Source organism: Tenrec ecaudatus, chromosome 9, assembly GCF_050624435.1.
Source record: "Tenrec ecaudatus isolate mTenEca1 chromosome 9, mTenEca1.hap1, whole genome shotgun sequence".
Classification (NCBI taxonomy): Eukaryota; Metazoa; Chordata; class Mammalia; order Afrosoricida; family Tenrecidae; genus Tenrec; species Tenrec ecaudatus.
The window spans coordinates 54,650,035-54,676,142 of NC_134538.1; the positions used below are offsets into that span (position 1 = coordinate 54,650,035).

The window sequence follows — 26,108 nt, forward strand, 5'->3', positions numbered from 1 at the left end:
CCATGAGCACATTCTCGGCCTTCATCGCATACAAACAGGAGGGGGGGGGATCAATGGGAGACAAGGTTCCTGGGAAGATCCACACACAACATTGCAGGCAGAGAAAGTCTTATACGTGACTTCATTGACTGGCCACCTGCTGCAGAGCTCTGGCCCAAATTCTAGAACAAGGGATTTTGCTTTTCTTGCTTACCCTCAAACTGCTGTACAGTAATATGGACTCTAGCTCTGATAATAGAGCCATAGTTTCATTTTCTGGAAATACCGTGATATATTTCTGATATAGATAGGAATAACTGGAGAGGAAGTGGGAAACGTGAGGAGCTGGTAGCAAAGGCTCAAGCAGAAGGAAAATGTTTTGAGAATGATGATGGCAACACATGTACAAATGTGCTTGACACAATGGATGGATGGATGGATCGTGATAAGAATTTTAAGAGCCCCCAATAAATGATTTTAAAAAAATAGGAATAACTGTCTCCATCTGCTTCTTTCTGGTGACTCTGTACACAGCGTAACTGCACGCACCTTCTCCATCTGCACTCAGGTTCTCATAGGAGTCCCAGCGAATCAGTGGGTCTGCGGTGTTGTAGTCGACAATCACCCCGTGGTCGTTGCGCAGATGCTCAGAGTCTGCAGAGGCACGGGAGAACAGTGTTACTTGCAGAACACCAGTGCCCCACCCATCTGGCCTTCCTGACAACAGCCAGACCTGTGCAGCAGCAGAGAGGCTCCCTGTGCAGCCCTTGTGCACACAGATCACTGGGCTAACTAGAGAGGCTGTGCATTTTACTCCAGCTCCGGGGGAGGAGAGTTGAGCATCTGTCATTTGGCTACTGTGTCCTGGCAGTGACCGATGGTAGTGACTTGCTGGTGGTTACTTATGAAAACTAGAACCCCCAGATCATGTTCCAGATCAGGAAGCGGGCCTAGTGGTGTAACTCAGTCCCTGAGCAGATGTTGGGGGCAGGCACAATTTGGGGCTAAGCTTTGTGGACTTTGAGATTGCAGTTACTTCTTTAAAACATTGGAGAACACCAGGGTGATTTTACTATCAAAGTCATGCCTCTCTATAAAAATGACCATTAAAAGGGGCAAATATGTTCCATGGCTATTAGATAACTGAATGAAAACCTCTATGCAGATAGGCCCTAGGGATGGAACTGAATCATTCATCTTTACATAAAAGGTCTTTTTTTTGTAAATGTATTTTTATAAGAAATAAATATTTGTTTGGGGGACAAACATTTGCAGGCTACTATGTTTAAAACAAATAAACAAAATCTTTGATTGTTTGTTCAATGAAAAGCAAGCACCCAGCACAGTGTCACAATGGCACAGGGTTTGAACACGGAGACCATCCGCAGGATACATCGCCACGATTGGAGGTGCCAGACACACCTTGGCACCAACTTTGCCGAATGACTTGGTTAAGTCATGCCATCTCGTGGGACTCTTTTACCTTATTTTTTCCCAAACCACCTTGTCCAATGTTCAAGGCCCACCCCACCCCCGTAATGAAGAGTTCAAGTACACACTAGGATGGGAGTCTCTGACAACACGGAATGCACCCGCCACCATCTCCCACCACTCTTGACATCACGTCAGCCAGCATTTCGCATTGATCTACCCACCTGGGATCTTCTCAGGATTGGCTGAGAAGACAAACTCAATTTTCCCACAGTCAGGAAAACGGTCATCTACGAGAGAAAAGCACATGTCATCAAATTTAGAGATAGCCAAAATCCAACCAAAAAACCAACCCCGGGCATAAGATTGATTCTGATGCCTAGGGAGAGTTCTTCAGACTGTACATCTTCATGGGAGCATGGCAGCCTCGTCTTTCTCCCACAGACTGGCTGGTGGGTTTTAACTGCCTGTCTTAGTCCAATGCCAACCCACAGACCCACCAGGCAAAACGAAAACCTGGTATCGACACTATCGATCCATTCTGCCCTGTTAGTCTAGTCTGAACAATACTGCTCCCAAGTCAGAATGCAACGCATCCACACTCAAAATCAAACTCATCCCATCGAGTGCAGCTGACCCAACTCTGGCCCTGTGAGTTTCACAGACTGCAACTCTGTACAAGAGAAAGCAGAAGGCCCCTCTTTCAGCCGCCAAGCAGCGGGCGGGTTCACACTGCTGATCGTTGGGATTGGAGGTCCGTGTATACCCGCTCCATCACCAGGGTTCCTGTTAAACAGACCCAGAGGCCCAGAAAACACGGGCAGTTTCATTGCCTTTCCACGTGGCTTTTCTTTGATGGATCAATGATCAGCTTTTTAAAAAATGTAGTCACTAACCTGAAATTATGAGGGTGGAGGGGGGAAGAGGTGGGAAGAATGGAGCAGAAACAGATGAGCGCGCACAGGAGCCCCCCCGCCCCGCGCAGAGCATGCAGCCCCCGAGGGGCCTCTCCCTCACCGTTGTTGGCGTTATCCAGTTCCTCCTTGCCGAACAGGAGCCCGTACCCCTGCACAGCCCCGGTGTGAAACTGCAGTCGGAAGATGACATCGCGGGTGGCCGAGCGGTACTTCTTGTGGTAACACTTCACCTGGTGTCCAGAAGGAAAGAAAACACAGGACAGCTGACCCGGGAGAGCTCACTATTCATTTAGCACCCCTGTGTAGGGTGTGCACTTGAGTTCCCGTTTTTAACAAACAGGGCTGGTGGTTTACATCATGGAGCGGAATCCTAACCCTGGGGTCCCCTGGAAAGTGGGTGGCGGCAGGGGCGGGGAGCCCTTGTACCTTATGCCGCTGCAATATCCCATAGAACTTCTTACTGTGCTTCGTCTCTCTTCACCTCAATGGAACCAAAGTTCTGAAAGGCCATAAGTATTAGCCCCCAGAAGGGCCACATCTAAACACATTCATTTGATAAGACTATAGCCTGTTTATGGAAGACACCTGGAGAGTGGCATTCCATGATCCTCTTTCCTAAATTTTAACACTTGAGGAAAGTTCTCTTTTACTAAACGCTCCGTGTTTAAACTTAAATCCTTTCCTCGTTGACAAAGGAAGGAGCTGCTGGTCTTTTCCGTCGGTAGCAGGACAACTATGGATGCACGTGGGATGAAAGTCACACAGACACTGATGTTGGCTTGGGCTGTCCAGCTCATTCGGAGGCTGTCACTTAGGATGTGACTTCCTCTCTCGAAGCTCAGGCCAGTGGAGATGTGTAAGACTGCTCATAAAGCACTGGGAAGCACAGATTTCAAGGGCTCAGCACTATCTCAGGGTCACTAGGAAGAACCTCGTTTGGGCATTTAGCATGCAGGAAGGGGTAGGACAGCTCACCTGCAGATATCTGGGTGCAGCCTGGCCCACGTGAAGGGAGCCTGACTCAAAGCATAATCAACTAGAATAAGGACAGTCAGAAGTGATGTGCTGGAGGCAGGTGACCTCCTGCCCCCACCAAAGGGGCAGAAGCCCCATGACCCAGGCGAGCAGGTCCCTTGCCAGGCAGCGTCCAACAAGAGCGTCCATCCTGCCCTTCGTCGACCAAAGAACCAGGGAGCTGCTGCTCCATACCGAGTGGGGGCGACGCTAGCAATTCAAGGGTGGGGCCATTCCTGAAGTGGATGTATGCCTTCAAAAAGACTTGCTTCTGTCCAGAGAAAGGTGAGTTACAGTAAGAGAAGCTTTACAAAAGCAAATTAGGGTGAAAACAAAATTGGCCACGGAGTCAACTGAGATCCATGGCAAGCCTATCCTGTCAAAGTGGGTCTGTGCTCCAGAGCGTTTGGAAGGATCTTTCTTCCAAGGCGCTTCCGGGTGGCCACACACTTCTAACCTGGACAGCAGCCGATCTTGCTAACTGTTTGCATCACCGGGCAGTCTGAAATAGCCCTAACCCGTATGATACAGACAGCGAAGCAGAACAATTTTGCAGGTAATGTTCCTTTATCCCAGTTACCCAGAAAAACAATCCCACTAAAGAAAGGAAACAAAGCTCAGGAAGCCATGGTCAGTAATGTGAGGACGGTGGCCCTCTGGACAGACAAGAGCTGTTTACCTTAGTCCTATCTACAAGGAAACAGTGCAATAAACAAATGGAAACATTAATAAAAGACCACGAGGGGATGTTTCGTGTTGATAAACATTCCTGAGCATGTATTCCCATGGCAGGGTGTAGGCAGATCTGCAGTAAACATGGAAGGGACCGGCAATCAGTAAATAAATGAGAATGTGGAAAAAAACAGTAAAACTCTAGTTTACTTTCCAATACTAAATGGCATATTAATCACAAATCACCCATCTCGGGCTGGAGAATTCTTATCCTTCTCTGGCTCCTTTCAGAATGTGCCAATAGAACCATTGCCTGTTCTCAACACTAAGACTTCTCCCAACGGCCCTGGGGCCTTGTCGATTACAGTGTGTGTGTGTGTGTGTGTGTGTGTGTGTGTGTGTGTGTGTGTGTGTGTGTGTAAGGTTGGGGGGGAGGGGTCATGGAGGATAGGCTCCTTCATGGGAGGGGGAAGTAACCACATGCTCTTCCACCCACCCCCTGTCACTGAGGAGGGCAAGAATCCATTGACCTGCTTGCCTTCGTCTTATTGGTTTCCCTGGACATGAACAGTGAAAAGAGAGAGAGAAAAGGAAGACAGAGGTCCAGGCTCAAGTTGTTCTTATTCTCAAAACCTTATACTTAGGGAACCCCAAATTAAATAAAAGCAAGGCCTTCAAAAGAATTCCAGTCCACAAGTGAGGCAGAGCCAGCAACACCCCTTAAACATACACACACTATTCCAGTATGGAGAGTATGCTGTATAAGAGCTGGGCATGTGCAAACAGTGGGGTTTGTGCTGCCCAAAGGAGTTAAGGGAGAGCCCTGGGGTGTAGTCGTTATACAATGGACTGCTAACTATAAAGTCAGCAGTTCAAAACCGCTAGCCACTCAATGGGAGAAAAATGGGCTCTCTGCTCCCATAAAACAGGTACAGTCTCCGAGGGACAGTTCAAGCCTGCCCTTTAGGGTCACTATGAGTCAGCATCAACTTGATAACAGTGAGATTGGTTTGCTTTGTTTTTAAAGGGAAGACTTCTCAGAAGACAAGCTTCTGGCATGAATTTGACAAACAGGTGGACTGGTCTAGGTAATTAGATAAGGATTGAACTTGACTGTTTTAAGAATTGAGTTTAGGAACTGATTCTACTTTGTTTATGCTGATGTCTTCTGCTTATTATTGTTGATATAATGATTGATAGAAATGATTATTGGGAAGGATGAAAATAAAGAGCTTACTATTATTGTTGTTGGTATATTATTATTATTATTATTATTAGGAAGGATGAAAATAAGGAGCTTATAAGTCTTGGCTTCAACCATTAAAATTTGAGTCTTTAAATGGGTTTAGGACATGCCTGCAAAGAAGGCACTGAGAAGATAAGCCCCACCCAGTGTCTTGAGTGCTAAGGACATTCAAAGGTGAAGAGACTTTGGGGGCTGTTGACAGATTGAACAAAAAAAAAGGAACTCTGGATTTTTAAAATTTTGAACTAGTGGTTTCTGTTGGAAGCTGGAAAAAATCTGGAACCATGAAGAAAACTCCTCTCTAGGACTGAATGTTAAAGGGAGCCTGGGGCACACTGAAATGCTTGCTAGGTGACTACCTGGATCCACTTGTTGAGTGGAAGTGGGAGAAATAGAGCAATAAAGAGACGGAATGAGTCTGGCCACTGACACCTGTGGACGAAGTTTACAAGTCGTAGAGAAGACAAGAGCAGGTTGACTGGTCTGAAGTTCACTATCTGGCACCAGGGGACTAGGGTCGAGGATTGTGACAGTGCTCATGATCTATAGATGAGGTGAACAATGGGCACCCTGGTGAGGCTAAGTGAGGCAGCCCACATCGAGTTGACCAGAATCCAGCCAAATGAAGAAAAGATTTTTGAGCCTGTGAACAGGTGCATATTGCTGCCGATTTTATGACTGATCCGTCTTGATTTGACTTTGCTAATGGCTGTGGACTGTACAAAGTTCCAACTGGAAAGAAGATTCTTCACATCAAAGAATATGATTGTCTTCTCAGAACACTGGGTTTATGTAAGTGGGAGTATAGAAATTGGATACTCAGAATTGGAAGGGATACAGGCATGAAGTGGCTGGCTTATAAACTTTCATAGGTGGGGGGAATATATTAATAGGACTATGGTGTAGGTGTTCACATAAGTATAGAATATTTTTGTCTTGTTCACTTATAGAATGTTATGTTTAAATGAGGGTGACATCTTTTTTTAATTGTATGCATTTTATTTTTATCCTGTTAGGTACAGATATGATTTTATTATTGTTTGTTTGCAAATTATATGGCTAAAGAGTTGTGTGAAAGTGTCAAGTTGACAAGGGGTGGTCTGTGGTAGTTATATAATCTGGTGTCAACTTGAAACTATTAAGAGTGAAGGGGTGGAGTTTAGCCTGTCAATCAGGTCACAGCTTGACCTCATTTAAAGGTGTTATGAAGATAAATAGCTAGCTGGAGGTGAGACACAGACACTCTCCCTTGGAGACATTCCTGTTGACAAGCCACATGGAGCTACGCTGATACAGCAAGAACCCTGGAGCTGGAGGAGTCATGTGGAGACCCACACCAGTGCTGAGACGCTTCCACCAGCACTGCATCCACAAGACTTTCCACCCACGACCTGTGATCTTTCTTCCTGCATTCAGTGTCATTGCATGTGCTGCGTCTGAAGAAGAACTTATACACTGGTAATGGACATATGGGCTAATAGCAGATTTATGGACTTGAGCTGGACTGGGCTGGGATGCTTTCTTACTGTACAATTGCTCTTTGATGTAAAGTTCTCGCTTACACAAATATGAGTGTCTCTGGGTTTGTTTCTCTAGTCAACCCAGACTAATAGAGATGCTTACTTGGGTTTTCTTGACTATGCAAAAGCATTCAACTGTATGGATCATAACAAACTATGGATAAGCTTGAGAAGAATTGGAATTCCAGAACACTAAACTGCGCTCATTCATAACTTAGATATTGATCATCAAGCAATTCTCTGAACAAAACAAGGGAATATTGCATGGCTTAAAATCTGGAAAAGTGTGCATTGGGGTTGTATTCTCTCACCGTACTTATTCGATCTGTATACTGATCAAAACATCAAAAGTTGGGTGTATCAAGAAGAATGTGGCATCAAGATTGGAGGAAGATCTGTTAACGATCTGCCATATGCAGATGACAAACTAGCTTGCTGAAAAAGTGAGGAGGACTTGAACCACTTGCTAATGCAGATCAAGGAGGGCAGTCTTCATTATGGATTACATCTCCGTGTAAAGGATACCAAAATTCTCACCACAGGACCAATGAGTAACATCATAAAAGTTACTTTGAGGACTACTTTGCACCTGACCCAAGCCAGTGGTATTTTTCACTTGCCTCACATGCATGTGAAAGTTGGACATTGAATTACAAAGACCAAAGAACAAATGCATTTGAATTTTGGTGCCGGAGAAGAATATTTAAAGGACCACGGGCTGCTAAAAGGGCAAACAAATCTCTCTTGGTCCGAGTGCTCCTTAGAAACAGGGTAGTAAAACTTGGTCTCACATACTTTAGACCTGTTGTCAGGAGAGACCAGCCACTGGAGAAAGACATCATGATTGGTAACACAGAGGGGCAGTAAAAAGGGGAAGGGCTTCAACAAGACTGACTGGACTGCGTTCAAACAGGGGAACAATTGGGGAGATGGAGCAGGGCAGGCAATCTTACGTCCAGCTGTGCAAAGGGATGCTATGGGTGGAAACTGACTCATTGGCACCTAAGAACAACAACAAAGGGTGACATGTTTGGGACTAAATTGTGCCCTGACAAAATACACATTGTAAATCTCTGCTATTCAATTACACAAATCACAATGACTACAAGGAAGAAGAAAATGTTCTGGACTTGAAATGGATGACAATTGTACAACTGTTCTTGGTATGATTAAATTCTTGAATTGTATGACATGTAGACGAAGTGCTAATAAAACTGTCGAGAAGAAAAAAATAATAAAATAAATCTATGCTATTTCTTCTCATCCATGTGGGGATGGATTGTCTTTATTATGTTACTTTGACAGGATTGGGGTCTTAAATCAATCTCCTTTGAGATATACAAGATTACGCAGATATAAGGGAATAAACAAGTAAGCAAAAACAGCTGAGAGGGGAAAGACAGCGGACAAGCCAAACAAAGGTCCCCGAGGAAGCAGAAAGCAGCGACTGGAGAAAGACAGTCCTTCCCGCAGAGTCCCATAGAGAGTGTGACAGTCCTTTCCGCAGAGTCCCATAGAGAGTGTGAGGCTTCCCCTGGAGCTGACACCCTGGTTTTACCCTTCGAGTCTCCGACACTGTGAGGAAATAAATGATCTACGGTGGCTTTTCCAGCAGCACTAACTAATGAAGACATGACTTCGATTAAAAGTCAAGAAAGGACAGCGATATAGGAAAGAAAGTGTCTGGACGGCTGTGAGGAGCGGAAGGGAGGAGGGAACGAAGGTGAACTGTGGTGAAACGACTGCATTGATTAAGGGTAGGATTGTTTAGCCAATTAGTGTCAGTGCTTTTAAGAATGTGTAATGTTGAATTGACAAAAGATGTGGGGTAGGTATGTTTACAACAACTCGAATCCTTATGGCATTTGGTTACTTTGTTTAGAGGTTCAGGTTCACGATTTCACGGGCATCCCACATATTTGGACTCGTGGAATATGTAACGCCTCTATCCTGTCTCCTATTTTGTTGTGCTGGGCTGGGGTCTTACACCCTTGCAAACAGCCATCCAAGACATCACTGGTTTCTATTCACCTGGAACAACAGAGCAAGGAGTCCCAGGATTGAGGGGAGGACAGGGAATGTGTGGCTAATTGCCTCCATGAACAACTAACTGCCTCCTTTGCCATGAGACCAGGAGAGCAGGTTGGTATCCAACTGGCATCAGTGAACATTTTGATCCAGGATTCCATTGAAGAGTCCTGATCAAAGGGGTGGGGGCAGGGGTGGGGGACAATGCAGAGAAAATTTTCAAATTCTCGTGGACCCTAGATTATATGGAGCCATAGAAAAAAAATCCATCTGTGATTCTACTGCCCTGAGATAATCTTTAAACCTTAAACGAAAAATATCCCCTTACATTTTCTTAAAACCCAAACAATATATCTAAATGAGTTAACCAAAAACCTCTGCTGTGAGAACTGCGCTCTTTGAAGAACGATCTAATAGATATCAAATTGACAACAGCAACTTGAAATATTAGATAGGGAACATAGGGGGCAGTGAGTTTATGTGAACGGGAGTGAACAACTCGGAAAAGAAAGGTGGGAATAGTTACACAACTCAAGGAACATACTCAAAGTCACTCCATTGCCCATGGAGAAAACAACGAATCGACTGGTTTTGCTATGCATATTCTCACGTATAACAAAAACAAATTAATTTAAAGGGGAAAAAAACCAATAAAACAAAACTAACAAAAGGCTAGTGGGTGTAGACTTTGAATGAAAACACAGGCCAGCTCACAGCACTATAACCACAGAGCGATGTAAGCCTGGCCCAGGTCAAACACTGCAAGTCAAAGAATGCAGAAAGCACATAAAATCATAAAACAGTGCCATGAAGGACACAAGAGAAGACTACCGCACACCTGCCCCAGAGAGAAAATCCAAGGGAGGAACAAACAACACTTTCACTCTCCTGGAACTTATGTAAGAGCCCACGTAACACACAGCACGTAGGGAGTAATTTGCTTGAGATTACTTCTTAGCATTGAGGTCATTGGAGTTAGGCTGCAGAACCCAGCAACTATGAAGACAACATGCGAGTGGCCAATGGGTTTGCCTAAGAAGAACCAGCAAGATAAAACATGCCAGGCAGTGACCTATTTACCAGTCCTGGACCAGAGATTGGGGGCTGGGGAGTGGGAGGGAGGCAAGCAGGATCAGGTCGATGGCTTCCAGCCAGACCTCCCTTGGCCCAGGCCCATATGCATTCCTGAGAGGGGTTACATAACGACACAGAGGCTGGGGTTGTCTTCTGCATTGCTCAAAAATGCACTGCCCGGCAATGTATTTACTGAACGCTGTCAGGACCTGACCTTGTGGAAAGGGTGGGCCTGACAGTCTGATTTTAGAGACAAGTGCATTGCAAAAGAGGATGGGTGGGCTCTGCACTGGGGAGTGGTCTTTCACGTGGGAAGGAGTGTGAGGTGGGCTGCGTTGCAGAGAGAGCGAGTCCAGGGCAGCATCGTTCACAGAGAGCAGAGCTGAAAAAAAGCAAAGGAAGCCCTGCATTCTCACTTCACTTCCTGAGCTGGTGATCAGAGGTGATGGTGGCCCTTTACATGCAAGGGGGCACGCCCCCCGCAAAAAATCCGAATTTTTTTCAAAGGTATGTATTTAATTTTCTTTCTTTTTTTTTTTACAAAACACACTTATCACCTTCAAAGTACTTTACATTACACTTGATACATTTGTCAAATCTTCAATTCCATTCTTGGAAACATTTTTCAAACTCATCTGTTTGGATGGATGGCTGGCAAGACAGCACCTCCCTCATTTATTCACGCTCTTCTACATTGTCAAATTTCTTGTCCCTCTTCATTCACAGAAACAAAAAGAAGTTGCACAGGGTGAGGTCACATGAGTAAAGCGTATAGGGAAAGAGAGGCGTGCTGTTTTTAGCCCAAAAGGGGAGCACTGAGATGGCTGTGTGAGCAGGTGCATTGTCGCAGTGGCAAAGCCAGTCCCATCTGCCACAAATCATGCCATTTTGTCACACACTATTGACACTATCTTATCATAACCTCTAAGTTGAAGCTAATAGTCTGACCTGGAGGAACAAACTCCAAATGCACCATCGACATTTTGGACCATTCGAAAAGTTCACGGACGTCCAGAGCGAGGTTTGTCATCAATCAACATTTCACCTTTTTGGAAATGAGAAAACCACTCGTACACTTGAGTTTTTCCCAGAGCACTGTCCTTGTAAGTTGTGTGCAACATCACAACAGTTTCTGCGGCATTTTCCCCCAAGCAGGAAACAGAATTTCACAGCTACATGCTGTTCTCTTAAATCAGCCATCACAAAAACCGGGGTTCAAACGAAACTGCTTTTATGAAAAAAATTCACCATGACTAGAGAGACCTTCCCCAGGCGATGCCACAGAGTGCACAACTCAGAAAAAGTGCTGAATGCTTGTCTAGCAGGAAAAATGGGTACTACAAAAGTGCTGCACTTCCAAGTGCAATTCCGTTTTGGGGGGTGTACACCCTCGTTTACGTGATCAACTTGACAGCAAGGAAAACGAGCATCACCTTGTTCCCACTGTGTGAGTGTGTCCTGCGCTAGTGGCTTGGGTATTACTGTGCTGCTCAACACTATGCCTCGGGAATTTCAAATACCAGTAGGAACACGCATGATGGACATGTGTCAGCAGAGCCTCCAGACAAGGAGAAATGACCCAGTGACCTGTTTCTAAAAAAATCATTCCATAAATCCCCTAACGAGCCCAACAGCCTGCTAGTGCTGGATGGGCCGTTCAAGTCGACACTCAAAATATTCGATGGTGGTCACAGTGATGGCCACTTTGGAAGATACCGAGAGTGGTGGAGACGGTGTTGGGCAGGGCAATGTTCTGCTAAGTTGTGTGTGGGGGGTCGCCATGACTTGGCGACGACTTGCTGACTACCAGCAACAATCTGGCTAACATTCGCAATGCAGAATCCTTCCTGAGGCAAGTGAGACAGACGTGTCTGCAAATTAGGCAACCATTTACCAAAATCAAGGAGGGAACTGTTATAGAGCAGGTGGCAGGAGGATGAGGGCTGATACTAAGTCATCCTTTAGAACGTACTCTCCAAGTCATGGAGCACCATGGCAGCCCAAGAAAACACTGGGATGGAGAAAGCGGGCTAAGTGTAGCTTTGAAAGGATTTTCTTCTGCTTCAGATGCTTTCTAGCCTATGACTGCTGCCAAATTCTTTTTATTTTTCTTTCTTTTTTTTACTTTGACATGAGAAAGTTTATAAAGCAAATTGGTTTTCCATTGAATAATCCATGCCCATTTTGATCTTCCCATCTTTCCTGTGTTTACTATTTCCATGGGTCCTTATTCCCTATGCATTCCTGCCTCGTGAGCGCTAGCTCTGGACAAACGTTACACTTGGGCTCTCATATGCTGCCATATTCTTGCGGAGGAAGGAAGCTGCCTGCATACTTGAACCCTCACGCAGAAGATGCCCTGCCCTCTCCGTTATTCTCCCCATCTGCACTTGATCGACTTAGAGCATGCTCCCTGGACACAGGTGTGTATCAAGGAATAATAACATGACAAGACATGAATATGGTGGCTGTGTGTGCTGTGTATGTTTTCAGGGGCAGTTTGGGTCCATCTGGTGACTGGGGAGGGGCCCGAGAGGAGAGGTTTCTGGTGGTGGAAAACAGTGAACACATTTTACTGCTAGCTGAAAAGGTGGTTTGAAGTCTACCCACAGGTGCCTCAGAAGAAGGGCCTGGCAGTCTCCCCCGCCCCCCCTCCAAAAAAAGCTCACAGCACTGACAACCCAAAGGGGCTCAGTTCTACAGTGACCCACGTGGTGTCATCACGAGCCAACACGTTTTCTGTTTTACAGCAAAGCCTTATGAAACCTAGGGACAATTTAATAGCAGGAAGATGGCTCCCTCTCACCCCCCCGGGATGCTCTCCCGTTACAGGGCCATGTAGCATAGGAACTGTAATGTGATTACTTAATGTGGGTGAATGCTGGAAACAAGGTATTGCCAAAGGGGCCCAAGCATGAACAGTACCGGTTTCACTCTGAATCTTTCCCAAACATTCTGGTCTAATGTTATTTCAGGGGTTCAGATGAAAAACATTTTAAGTTTTCTTAAAGATAGATAACTAAATGAAACCCCTTTGCTATTCACTTCTATAAAAAGCGAAAGGAGACATTATCCTGTGTGATGGAAAAATACCACTGTTGAGTTGTAGCCCACATCCTCCTCCTCCTCCTATCTACTAACGTTTCAGAAAAGAAGTACAGAGTGCACAAAATTGAACCATAAACACAGGAAGTATATGGCAAATAATAAAACAAATCTAAGATACTCCATGTTAAGAGTGACTAAAGCTACCAGGAAGAAAATTACTTTACCTGATTAAGTGTCTCTTGTGAAAAGATAGGGGTGTTAAACTTGTCACTATTTCAGAGGGCACAAATAAAATGTTCACTGAGAGATTTCACTGTTAGACTCAGAATACTGAACATCACAATACAGACATTCCCTAAATTCTTCACCTACCATCAGGTTGTGCGGCAGTGTGAAGGCACCTGGAATCGTACACACGTGCACAGAACGAGACGCCCTGGCTCCTAAGACACAATGTTTGCAAGTTTAAGAGTTCTGGGGCGCAGGTTTTGAGCGGTGTTGGGGTCAGCCAACCAGCCAGTCATGTAGTCCTGCTTCTGCTTCTAGCCTCTAGCTCCTCAACTGGAGACGTAGGACAATACCGAAGGACTTAGCACAGCACTACCCACACGATCAGGACAGAGTTAGCGTGGCCATCCTGCCTCCTCTCTCACCTCTCAGACATTTGCTGCATGTCTGTCTCCTCTCTGACCAGCATGGGGATGGCTCTGACGAATCTGAGGTCTGTAAGAGATTGTCCTGCCTTCACACTGTACATCACCCACTGGGGTACGGATCATCCGTACACGAGCCAAGTGAGGGAGCCATGGGCACACAGAAGCTGGATGCCTGGCATGCATTCGCAAGGCAGGGAGGAGCGGGACAGATGGCGCATGCAAACCCTGACAACTGACGCAGTGATCTCAGAGCTGACTGACTAGAAAGGTGTGAGGAGGGGGGATTTGTGGTCGTGGGAAGAAGTTTAAGCTTCTTATCATAGAAGCCGAGTGGTGCTGTGGCCAGACTGGACTGCAAATGGCACTTCAAGGAGGGAGAATCCAACCCTTCACATAAAGTCCAAGGCTGATTAGATGCAGAAGGCAAGGCAATGTCAAAGATGGGAGTCAGGCTTCTAGTCTGAGGAAGGCGTGGCTGGGAAGCCAGGAAGCAAGCAGGCATAGGAGAACGGTGAGACCAATTCTACCTCGCGGGCAGGATGGAGCAGATGCCAGCAGCTTGTGGTTATCAAGAGCTGAATCAGGAGGCTGCCCTGAATGGGAGTAACAGCACGTGGCAGACAGACGAGGCCCCGAGGGTAGTCAGAGGGGCAGGAGGGCTGTGCTGTGAACCCAGGAGACTAGAGGATGGCCGCCTCGAAGCCACCAGCCGCGGCAGGAGCTGGAGATCGGCTCGAAAGGGTCCCATGTAGGTGGACAAGTAACAGGCTACATGCTGAGGGGAACTGGAGAACGAACGAAGCCGACCAACGCAATGAAGATGACATGCCCCAGAGAATGAGGGCGACAGACACGGCCAGGCGAAGGCCACTGTGGGCAGGCAGAAGTGAGATCATTGCGTGATGAGACCTGATCTGCAGCTTGCATTTAGCATGTGCAGCACGAGTTGACTCATCGCTTTGGGTTTGGTGGGAAATTTCTCAGAGGGTCCAAGTAATAACTGTTTCAGAGTTCCCGTCGTACTGAAATGAACAATTCACGAGAGCAGCAAAGACGCACCGGACAACATTCAGCCTCTCCCAGGAATGGGGAACAAATCCATTCAGAAGTAAGCTGACCAACTGGCACATTATCAAAGGCCCCTTCATGTGGCTCCCAAGTGCCAGAGGGCAGCCACCTTTGCCTAAAGACAGTTTGGGCAGCACGGCCCTCAGGCTCCCCGGCACAGTGTTTTCTGGCGCTCACATAGCCCACAACTGTCACACCGGCCTCACTGGGGAGGCATTTCACCCAGGAACTGCACACAGTCACCGGGAGACATCACAGTCAAGTCCAGACATGCCTGGTGACGGGCACTGCCTTCCCCTACTCATGCCTCCTCTCCACAGGCCACACCTCACTCCTACACTGGTGTCCTGTAAGCAAAGGGCAAGCAGCTTCCCCGCCACTCCACGTCCCCTCCAAAGAGGATGTCCCCTGCCTGGCCGAGCCACCTCCCAGTTGCCATGCTGGAGCTCAGCCGTGGGGCGTGTTTACCCCCCCAGCAGCCATTTCTGGCTCAAGAGTCCATCGGAGGCGAGGGTTGGGCAAGGACTGTGAAGGCGAGGGAGAGGGGAGGGGGCGAGGAGTCGGGGACCAGGCTGTGAGGAGGAATGTTGGTTGGGGGTGTATGAGGGTCTTCCACAAAGAGGCAGATGGTGGCCTGGAGGTCACAGTCTGGTCTAGTGAATAACCAGGACAGTGACCATGAGTCAAAGTCACATTCATTTGGTCTTTATGCTATGTCTTAGGTGATTGATTAGCATTCAATCTTCCCAAGACCCTGTATAGGATCTTCACTTGACCGAAGGAGGACTTGAAGTTCACAGAGCAAATGAATGCCCTCACATTCTCCTTACGTGACAGAGCAAGCTAGAAGTTAGGTGTAGGTAATGCTAAAGTCAGTTTGTCTAGTGGCTCCCAATGAGCTGCCTTAGCCTTCATGGAATGCAAAAGCAGTTCCTTGCAGTACTATTTCACAGTAGTCCAGAGATAGCAATACAAAAGTGCCTATCAAGAAATGAATGCATCTACAAAGTGCTGAGTATCGGGGGTAAGTCAGCACCACGGCGAGGGTGCCAGTGCATAACATCACTCACAGCCACCAAGGCAGTGCAGACTCAGAGTGACCCTACAGGACGGGGAAGAACTGTCCCTGTGCGTTTCTGAAACTGTAACTCTCTATGGGATCAGAAAGCCCTGTCTTTCTCCCCAGAAGCGGCTAGTGATTTCCGATGGCCGATCTTTTAGACCACTGACTAATGTGGGACCACTACACCACAGGGCCTCCACGAGCTTATTCCAAACAAAATATGGATACAAAATATAGCTTCGTTTTTTAATGTTTTTTCTCTATTTTTGTTTAATGCTGGTCTCTGTAATTTTTCAACAATACACCGTTGTTGTTCCATCTGAGCCCATTGGTGCAGCCACTGTGTCGATCTATCTCACCAAAGGCCTTTGCCTTCTTCACTTGAACAAGCTCAACGACCTTCTCTAGGGAACAATCTCTCCTGATCACCTGTCCAAAGGACAGGAGACGGAGTCATGCCATCCTTGCCTGAAAGGAGCATCCTGGCTGTGCTACTTGTAAAACAGGTCCGTTTGTCCTTCCAGCAGTGCACCACACTTTCAACAATCTTCACCAATACCACACTTCAAATACAATGACTTTCCATTGGTCTTTTTTATTCAATAGCCAACTTTATTTTAAATTTAAATGTGTTGTTTTGGGGGGGCCCTACCGATATTATAACAATCCGTAAATCAATTATATCAAGCAAACATGTACATATGTTGCCACTGTCATTTTCAAAATAGTATCTTTCTACACTAGTCCTTATTATAGCTCCTCTTTTTCCCCTCCCCCCCCCAATATCCAACTTTAACATATCTATGAGGCGACTGAAAGCACCATGGCTTGAGTGTGGCACACATTAGTCCTCAAAGACACCCCCTTGCTTTTCAATACTCTAAAGCTGTCTCGGGCAGCAGCTGGACCCAATGCAGTGCTTCCTTTGGACATGGATGGTAGACCCAAGCACAATGAAATAATCTGCTTGGGGGGCACTGATTTTATGACTTCTTCACACAGAGACACCAAGAGTCATGTCTTATATGGCAGCTTGTAAGCTTTTAAGACCCTGATTGAATTTTTGTGAGATTGCAAAGTGATGGTGGAGGAGGTTCAGCAATCTATCACCAAAGGGATTTAAAACTAAAATTTTTAGGGAAAACTCATGAATACTCTCAAAAATTTAATGAACCCTTTATGTTAAAATTAGAAGGCATCTCTTGAACAATATTAACCTTCCATTTAAAGCAGGGCCCTTAAAGGTTAGGTAAAGGTTCTATTGAAAGTATTCTTTAAATAGTGTATATTGAAAGAAATACTCACATATCATAAAGGCTTTCCTTTTTTAGACAAAAGGCTGCCCTAGCACTTTATGATTTTTTATATTTTCAAAATACACAAAAGGTAACAAATTAGCAGTTAATTGCATCTAAGAACCAAATTACCCAAGAATTAAAACTACCAGGAAAAACCACTACTTTGACCATTAACCATAGCTCTATCTACCCTGGTTGCATTTCATTCTTTTTCTATGAATGACAAATAAATATTTTATTTCTATACCTTTGCTCTGAAAGCCCTGTTATCGTGGTAAGACTGCAATTACGGACAGGAAATGAGAGTCCCCGGATTTTCTGTGGCTGAGTCTGGACTTTGTTTCAAGTTTACATAAATAGCTATATAATGAAAGAGAATCAAGGACAAAGATTTATTGTCTCTTTAATTAAAATAGTTCTACTCAGAAAAATGAACTAAATGCCTTAAGGTAAAACACTATTTTGCATTCTCCCCATGTTCCTGTTGTTTTGGAGGAGGCGGGGGGGGGGAGGAGGTGGGAGTTTAAATCATCCGTATGACATCATTTTCACCCGGCATGGTCAAGGAGGGCAGTGCCCGGGTAGTCGGGGCGGCCGCAGATTCGGGACACTCACCATGACATCCCCCTTGAGGAGCTGGGCGGGTTCGATGGCGATGCAGACCCTGCTCTGGTTTTCCGGGCTGATGTTGCTGGGGGTTAAAGAAGAAGGTGCGTCAGTGTGTAAGGGCCCAGTGTAATCCGAAGGAAATAGTTTGTAACAACGTGGCGATCGAAAATGCAGCAGTCGAATGACATATCCCAATCCCCTTAATAATCCAACATCCAAGAGTTTAGTCTCTGGAAATGTGTGACAGAAGAGACAAAAAGTGACCAGGTCAGGGAGGACAGAACCAGAGTTCCCTGGGTGGGTGGTGACCTATGGGGACCTGGGCTGCGCAGTCCTGTGGTGCAGAGCATGCAACCTGCTGCCAAGGGTGCCAGAAGCCCAGGTGACACACTCAGTGTGTCGTCAACGTTTGTCCAATGCAGAATGCACCTGGGAGCATGGCGATGGACCACTGCAAGCAAGTGGCGGCACTGTGGTGCGAACACGCGTTACCTTTTTAGCTCTCCTTACATGCCCATAGAATGCTTTTCCAAAAACAAACACACACAAAAAGAGCCAAGAAATCATGATGAATATTCAGTAGATGTGGGGACCCATTGCCTAAAATCTAGAGGGGAGGGAAGAAAATGCAACGTCTTTGCTCTGGTACTCTCTGCAGTATGTTCACCCCCAAACAGCGCACGGCCCTCTCTGCCCCTAGATGCCGGCACCCATGTCCTCCAACTGTGCGGACAAGCTCCTACTTGAAGTCAAGAGGGAGGCCAAGGTGATCAGAGAGAAAATGGTAGCCCAGCTCCCATTGTAGTCCCCCCTCTGCCACCATCTCACCCCCACTCTCTCACTGCAGAAGCAGCTCAGGCCTAGTGCATGATGCCCCTCCCCCCCTGTGATCAGAACATACTTACTAGATCCCAGATGTGTACATAGGCTGCATGGCCTGGTAGAGCTTCAGGAAGGGCCGGCACACTGAAAGAGAGGCAGGTCCGCTGTCAGACACCTTCAGCCTGGGCAATGTCCAACAGTGGGGGGGGGGCGCACTTAGAAATGTGGGGTGCAGAGAGAAGAGGTGCTACTAGGTGAGGAGCTTGTAGTTGCTACCCTAGGAGTTAGGGTATAAGGGGTTAGGGACTCACAGTCTTGGGAGAGGTTGAACCTGACCTTGACCTTTATCTCTTGACTGGGAATCACTGAGGGTCAAGCCAGGCTGCAGCACAATCAGCACTTCTGCAAGACCATTCTGCAAGGATGGCCAGGGAACCTGCCAGGAGTAACTCACTGCAGGTGGCAGCCTCGGCTGAGACTGGAGAGGAGAAACGCCACCTGCCTGACCACTAGCTGCCACGCTGGGCTATCCCACCTGGTCACTTGACAGGGGCAGCAGGAGAGATGGAGTGCCTGGTGTGATCGAGGACACGAGTCACTGGGATGACTGGGTGGGTTCAGGTCTCTCCTCAGAATTCCAAGCTGGCCCCACAGAGACTGACACCACAGAGAGCCCAGGACAAGGAAGAGCCTCAGCCCGCCTCCCTGCACACCTGTCCTCGGATGCATAAGTCAGTCTCATCAGACTAAGACACCGCTGTGCCCATGGTACAGTACCACAGCCCATAATCACTGAGGAATATAATCTTCCAGTGCTCTAAGAAGAAGCGCTACCTGCTCCGATCCATCGGCAAATCTGGGCAGCACGGCTGCCTGCCGTCACTCACCTCCACCTGTGTCAAAGTTGGGGACCCCGTGCAGGATGACAGAATGCAGGAACAGCGGGGAGGCGTTCATTTTCACCAAGCCAGACAGCAGGCCACTGAGGAACTGCACGTATCTGTAAATAACAGCAAACTTAGAGCTTCCCAGGAATACCGCTGCCCCTCCTAGAGGTGTAAGTGGAGAGGGACTTGGCGTGGGGGGAGATCCATGAAGACATGTAGACCAAAACTCTTCTACCCTTAGGGCTCGGGGCTGTGACATCATCCTAAGGGTTAACAGGATGGTGAACAGTCTTTGGACAAATTTCCTAAAGAGCCATAGGTTCTGGATAATCTGAAGTAATTCTACATGGAAGAAATCTTTACCGAGCACTGACTGTGTACCTGGTACCAGACATCCGGATCCATGAAGCACTCCCTCCTTGCCAGGAGCTGTTGCTGCCAATACCCCCCAACCCCCTTCCCCTACACACACACAGAGTAAGGTAATCCTGAGGCTGGGTAGTCCAGTGTGCAGAGGCCTCACACACTCCACTCACCCGGCGTGGCGGGTAGCCATTACCATCCGGCCAAAGTCCAAAGGAGGAGAGACGGTGGACCCTGCCACCTGGCGGCTCCCTCCACCTGAAGCTACCCACAAAAGGCAGCATACCTAGTCCAAGCGCTCCATCTGTGCTCTCCATGCACGCAGGATCCTGCTCAGGCCCACCACGCAGTCCTTGCAAAGATTCCGGGCACTCAACTTCTCAGCCAAAGGCTGGACGTTCTGTGCAAGTCTATTCAGAAAGGCCTTGCGAACCTACTTCTGAATACTCAGCATTGATAGTCTTACAGAACAGTGCTTCGCTGACACAATGAGATGCCCACCACAAGTCGGCGTCCAGTCAAGGCCAATAGAGCCCCACCATGAACAGGAAGCCTGCCTTGGGTTTGAACTGGCTTCAACATCTGATTGGCCAGAGGTCCTTAAAATATTGTTGCAAACCCTGGCTTCTGAAATCCTACGTACGATCTTCTCCCCAGGTGTTTCTCCTTATACACCCATCGCCACCTAGGCGAAGTTGACATCTGCTGATGCCCAGAGACATGACTTCCTTTCCTACTGCTTCCTCTCTGAGGAAGAGCATGGATGACACACTGCACACACGCATCAGTCCCGATGGCAAGCAGCCTTCATGATCCAGACCTGACCAAGCCCTCCACCTGCAGTACCTCCAGCTGCCATTCCTCCTACATTTCCCATCCAGGTGATTCTCCTTCCCTAAGTCAGCTCCTTCCCTCTGGGCTCCTCTTGCTGGGCTCCCTGGCCCACTCCTATATGATGCACATATCTCACCTGAGCACTCGATACCTTGAACTTCATCTACCTGGTCCGATGCCGACTTTGCCAAAGTACCTCAAAGGGAAAACACAAGCCCCTACAGTCGAATCATCTGTATGTATCTCTTTAATGCCAGCCGCAGAAGCAGGCCGACAGGAGATCGTCAGTGAGCGCTGTCGGGAGACAAACGCCTGTATTTCCAGCACCAGACCATCACAACTCCCAACCAACCACCCGGGGCCCCCTGTTTTTCCTCTGCACCAGAGCAACCTCATCCTAGGTCTGAAACAGTGACTAAGTTTATGATCCTTTCTATTATTAAAAAAGAAGCAACAAACAACCCTTAATGTATGCTGGCAATTCAGACACAGTCTATAGTTCAAACAGAATTTATAGATAAAACAAACTGAACAGAAAGAAATATCTGGTAAACATAAAAAATATTTATTTCTGGTAAACATTAGAAAAAAGATGTATTCTAGTGTCATGGAAGAATTTCAGAAATGAAGCTATGCTGCTGCTGCTGTGTGTGTGTGTGTGTGTGTGTGTGTGTGTGTGTGTGTGAACAAGGCATTTTGGTACGTGCATTTTCACAGTGGCAAACTGCGCTTTCTTGTTCAGAGCAGCCTGCAACTTCAGTGACGGTCTTAAACATCAAGGGGACGGGGCTGAGTGCTGGCCACGCCACCAGAGGGCGCCACACTCCTTCCCTACAGGGCATTTCGAACTGGGTGGGCCATCTGATTAGTTTTAATCTCCTAAATGTTATCCCAGGAGTCCTGGTGACACAAGCCTTCAGCTACTAACAAAGCTTGGCGGGTTGAATCCATCAAAGGACCTGGCGATCGAGTCCAATAAAGATTACATTCTCAGAAACCCATTTCTGCTGCCCGAAACGGCACGCAACAATAATTTTACCGTTTTCAGGTGTCATGGGTTCTTGATTTCCCAGGGTTTCAGCAAATGCAAAAGAATCGGTGGCTTTTTTTTTCTTCATTCTTAAACGACAAATGTTTCTGTACAGGTAGTTTTCCTTCCCTCTGGCCCTGGATAGCTCTAGTCGCAGGCGCGTGTTTCACTCCAGAGGCACTTCCTGGTTGCTTAGGGCGACGCACACAGGTGAGCACACCACTCCCTTCCCTGCCTCTGCCCTCTCTCTGGGCCTAAAGTACACGCAGACTTGGGCTTCTAAAGGGAACGGACCTTGCATCTTACACCTGCATACAAACACAGAGGGGCTTTGGTTGAGATGCTCTCCGTAAGACACGTAGGAGAGCCCACTGGTATGGGAGTAGACCTAGTCTCCGTAGGATCTCCACTGGCGGGTGTTTCAAAAGGCAACTACCAGGCTTCCTGTCAAGGGTCCTCTGGGTGCACTGGAACCTCGAACTCTCCAGTGAGTAGCTGACTACATTCGTCAAGCTTCTCCCATTGTGAAAAGGTAGTGTAATGAGACCGATCCTGCAGCCTGGCTTCTAAGGGCAGGTGCATTGGCTGTAAGTACCAGGTTGGCGCCAGAAGAGAAGCTGAGCACTGTGCAGAGAGGCCCCAGACTTTTTTTCCTGGCGAGTGACAGCATCTCTCAGCACCTGGGAGAGTCAGAGCGGCTGCAAGGCTGCGTCACAGCTGCGAGGCTCTGCGGGATGACCCATCTCCTTTCTACCTCTGCGTGTGGGGCTGGGTAGGTGGGGTCTCCCTGCCATCACGTGCTGTAAGTCTGCTCATCAAGAGAAAAGAGCCTAGACAGACATCGTTCTGCCATCTTTCCTTGCCTTACAGCCAAGTATTCTTTGACTCCTTCATGCAATCATGTCAAAAACTATAGAAGTATTAATGAGCAAATAATACCACAATGTTAGGATCATTTCTAGCTACTGTAAAAATTAAGGAAATCCTAATTTCTGTGTCATGACTTCTGTTCTTTGGTCCTTTCTTTCTTTCACCTCAAAGGGACACCCATGACTATGTATAAAGGACATGGGGCTGATGCCTCTTAGGGGTCACTTTGCATCTTGCCCTCAGATATTGCTGTCCCCTAGAATGAACAGTTTCCAGCCTCTCTCCCCTATGACCCACAAGATGTTGGAACCCAAGATGGGTGCAGTTCTCTCAACTCCGTCTCAAGAATGGAAAAGGAAAAGGGGGAGAAACAGGAAAAGAACAGGGATCAGTAATGTAGAAATTTGATGAATCACTTCAATTATATTGATGATAAACTAAGACTATCTAGGGGCCTCCCCGTTCAGAGGGATCTTTGACAAAGCATCGCTGATTTCACTGGGTCACAGGGAGACACACTGGTGGCATGGTGGCTCCGTAGCAGAACCGCTGCCTTCGAAACAGGAGACCAGGTCTGATTCGTGTACCCCATGCTCAGCCACCACCCCTCCGCTAGTCAGGTGGGGGGAGGCAGATTGTTGCTGGGATGTGGAGCACACTTTGGTGGAAATCTTAGACGAAGACAAACCAAGGAGAAAGGCCTAGCTATCACCTTCTGACAGACTTCCGAAAACCAGCCAGGAAAAGTCCACGGATCACAGCGATGCCACCCTAGGGTGCCCAGTGTTGCTGTGAGCCAGGGACCAACACCAATGGCAGGAGACCCAGTCCAGCGCTCTGCCGAGCTACCGCTCATGGTGACCTCTGTTTGCGGAAGGTTCAAGGTGTGAAGAGAAGACTGTCCACGACCATAGTTCTTGTGCTAGAAGCAAGGAACCTAAGAGGCCAGGGCTGTTAGCGAGTGGGTTCCTGTGGGCTGCATGTAGTCAGCAAAGTGACAGAGGATTTACTTCCTAACTAGTGGGCTGCCTGCGTAACAATGAAGCTAAACCAAATGCTTATTTTAAAAAAGGCTCTGGAGAGCTGGGTTACTTCTCTGTTGGCTTCTGGGGAAGGCACTACTGAATCTGTAAGCTTTTTTGAGCTGTAAATACCAAGCTAAGGAAGTTACTGTCCTTCTTAGAAGACTGATTGTGAAATGGTCTCTTGAGCTCTGTCTGAGAATAGTCCACAAAGCTCCCAGGGTGTTTAAGGAGCAGGCAGGAATTTATACTAAGGAGCCTAGACCTATAAATAGAATGCCCTCGCTAGATTTTGTGATATAAAATGCCAAGAAGCTTGGCCTAGGTTTGCAGTATTCCTCTAGATTCATTTCATACATTCATTCAGTTAAGCAAAGACTCGGTAACAATTTGGTTAGCAACTTCTAAGTGCAGGCAGGAATATGGCCAGGGCTAAGGGCCTTTCCCTTGATCACTGGCTACAAGGAGCTTGATTACAATCTTGGAATGCAAAATACAGCTCACACATCATGACAGAAATCTAGTTGTTAGACCTTGACATATGTGATGACATGAAGGATACATGAAGACTTTGGTGGCGTTTTTAGTTGCCATGAGCCAGTTCTTACTGCCTCATGGTGACCTAATATAGACATGTTATACCCCAAAATTTTAGGTATATTGAAATGAGAAGATTCTCCCTGCTCGCCCCCTTTTTTTCTATCGCTAGTATAAATATTGCAGAGCAGTAGCTGATAAGGAGGCAATAAGAGCAAATATAATTTCTAGGTGTGTGCTAGGTGTTTTGAATAGCCTTGTATTGAAAACTACTCAACGGAGAAATGACACCTGATGGGTCAAGGGGGTGCAACAAGCTTTGAAACAACACTGATAGAATGGGGGGTTTCTCTCATTCCCTATGGGGTCTTTGGCTCAGAGAAGACTGAGAGCAGGTCCACGTCCGGATCCCACATTTTGCAGCACAATTTGGTGCAAAGGAATAGACTGTGCCATTGCAACACACAACAATCAAAACCAAAGGTGCACCGGTAATTCTGGAAAGCGCTCTCCCAAAATGAAACGATCAGACTCCGCTCCTAAGACCAGGCACCTTGAGCCTGCCTCCCGACGCAGGGCTCGTGTCTGCCCACAGCAGCTGACTGCACACTCCATCACGGATTTCAAGAGAGAGGATGGATCGAAGCTACTTGGCAAATGTCTTGGCAATTCTTACACAAGCTGTCACTCGGCTTAAAGGATCCAAGAATGGGGCGCTGTCATTGGCTGAACAAGTTAGCATCTGTAGAGGATGTAGGTCTGGAAGGAAAGTTGGCTTCCAGCCTTTCACTGCCTTCCAACTGACCTCCCTCCAGTTCTTCCACTTCACTGCAGTCTGTGGGGCCACTAGAAAAAGCCAGGCCGGCTTCACCAATGCCACGCCCAACCCTGCCCACCCGTTTTCTGTGGACCACGGGCACCATGAGCAGTAGAAGAGGGTAAAGTGCTCCAATTAAAAAAAAACAAAAATAAAAACAATACTGCCCTGGCCTCACGGAGCGGGCTGTCTAGCCTATGGGCCACATTTGAACACACCTATCTGTGTAGAAAAGTTTTATTGGGACCTAGCTGTGACCTTCACTGATGTGTTTTCTATGGCTCTGTTCTTGTTAGACGGCAGAGCTGAGCAACTGTGACAGAGACCATGTGATTTGCAGCGTCTAAAGTATCTGTCATGGGGTATGTCGTTTACGGACACTGGGTCGAAACAAGTTCTACCATGATCACGGAAAGGAAAACTTGCCCTGGGAGCGGAAAACCAAAACTGCTGAGAACATGGAGGAAGGGATCAATTTTTCTCTCCATAACTAGCCGACCACATAGGCACCTTCCACCAACTCCCAGCCCTCCTGGTGTCTCCTCTCACTGGGAAAATGGCCCTCTCTCTGACTGGCAAGTAGGACCTAGGTAAGAGTGGTAGAGTAGGCATCGCTTCTGCCTCCTTCAGGAAAAGGGTCAGTTGGCTTTGTGAAAAACTATCAAATCCCAGGTAAACTTTCACTTGGCGTGGAGGTGGGCACAGGGTAGGAGGTCATAAGAGATACATACCGTTTCTGCGACGGCTGCATTAAAGCTGAAACTTTATCGTCATAAAACTTCTTCATTGCAAATCGATCGAGGGCCTGGTCAGCACTGGGGAAGGAGAGAGAAAGGGAGAGCATTGAATGCAGCTGCAATCCCACCAATGGCCGGGTGAAATGGGACAAGCATGCACACTGCTGCACCACCATGGCTCCCACAGGGAGGCCCATTCATTCGCTGCACCTGGGGTATGCCCGCTTCAACCATCTTGTCCCAGAATGCATGCCCCCAGAGGTAGGTTTCCTTCAAAGTGAAAGGCACACCAGTGGGGTCTGAAATATCAGCTGAAACGCCATCACCTTATCTCGGGGTCTGACACTTCAATGTATCATAGGAATGGCTACAATAATAACTTGCCTGAGGTCTCTCAGGTGACAGGCAGCAGAAGCGGCAGCCAAAACCAGCTCGATTTCACTCTCTCTCCGAAACAAAGGAGGCCGGTTTATATGGGTTCCACATGAAGCAACGTTTGCAATTCAGCAAGGGAACAGGCATAAGGAACAGAGGCCCAGATTGGCAACTCTGTTGGTGCCAATCCC

At 47.3% G+C, this 26,108-nt stretch overlaps 1 protein-coding gene across 3 annotated transcripts in view; it reads right to left on the reverse strand.

Moving 5' to 3' along the window:
• The window catches only part of TNS3 (tensin 3), a 348,472-nt gene that overhangs the window by 154,466 nt on the left and 167,898 nt on the right, over positions 1–26,108 (reverse strand). For all 3 annotated transcript variants that reach the window (XM_075558135.1, XM_075558134.1, XM_075558133.1), the window contains 7 exons: positions 25,537–25,620; positions 19,333–19,445; positions 18,529–18,589; positions 17,630–17,705; positions 2,428–2,557; positions 1,635–1,700; positions 529–633 (listed from right to left, as the gene is read on the reverse strand). In XM_075558135.1, the coding sequence (XP_075414250.1) occupies positions 529–633; positions 1,635–1,700; positions 2,428–2,557; positions 17,630–17,705; positions 18,529–18,589; positions 19,333–19,445; positions 25,537–25,620 (635 nt within the window). The remainder of the gene's footprint in view (positions 1–528; positions 634–1,634; positions 1,701–2,427; positions 2,558–17,629; positions 17,706–18,528; positions 18,590–19,332; positions 19,446–25,536; positions 25,621–26,108) is intronic.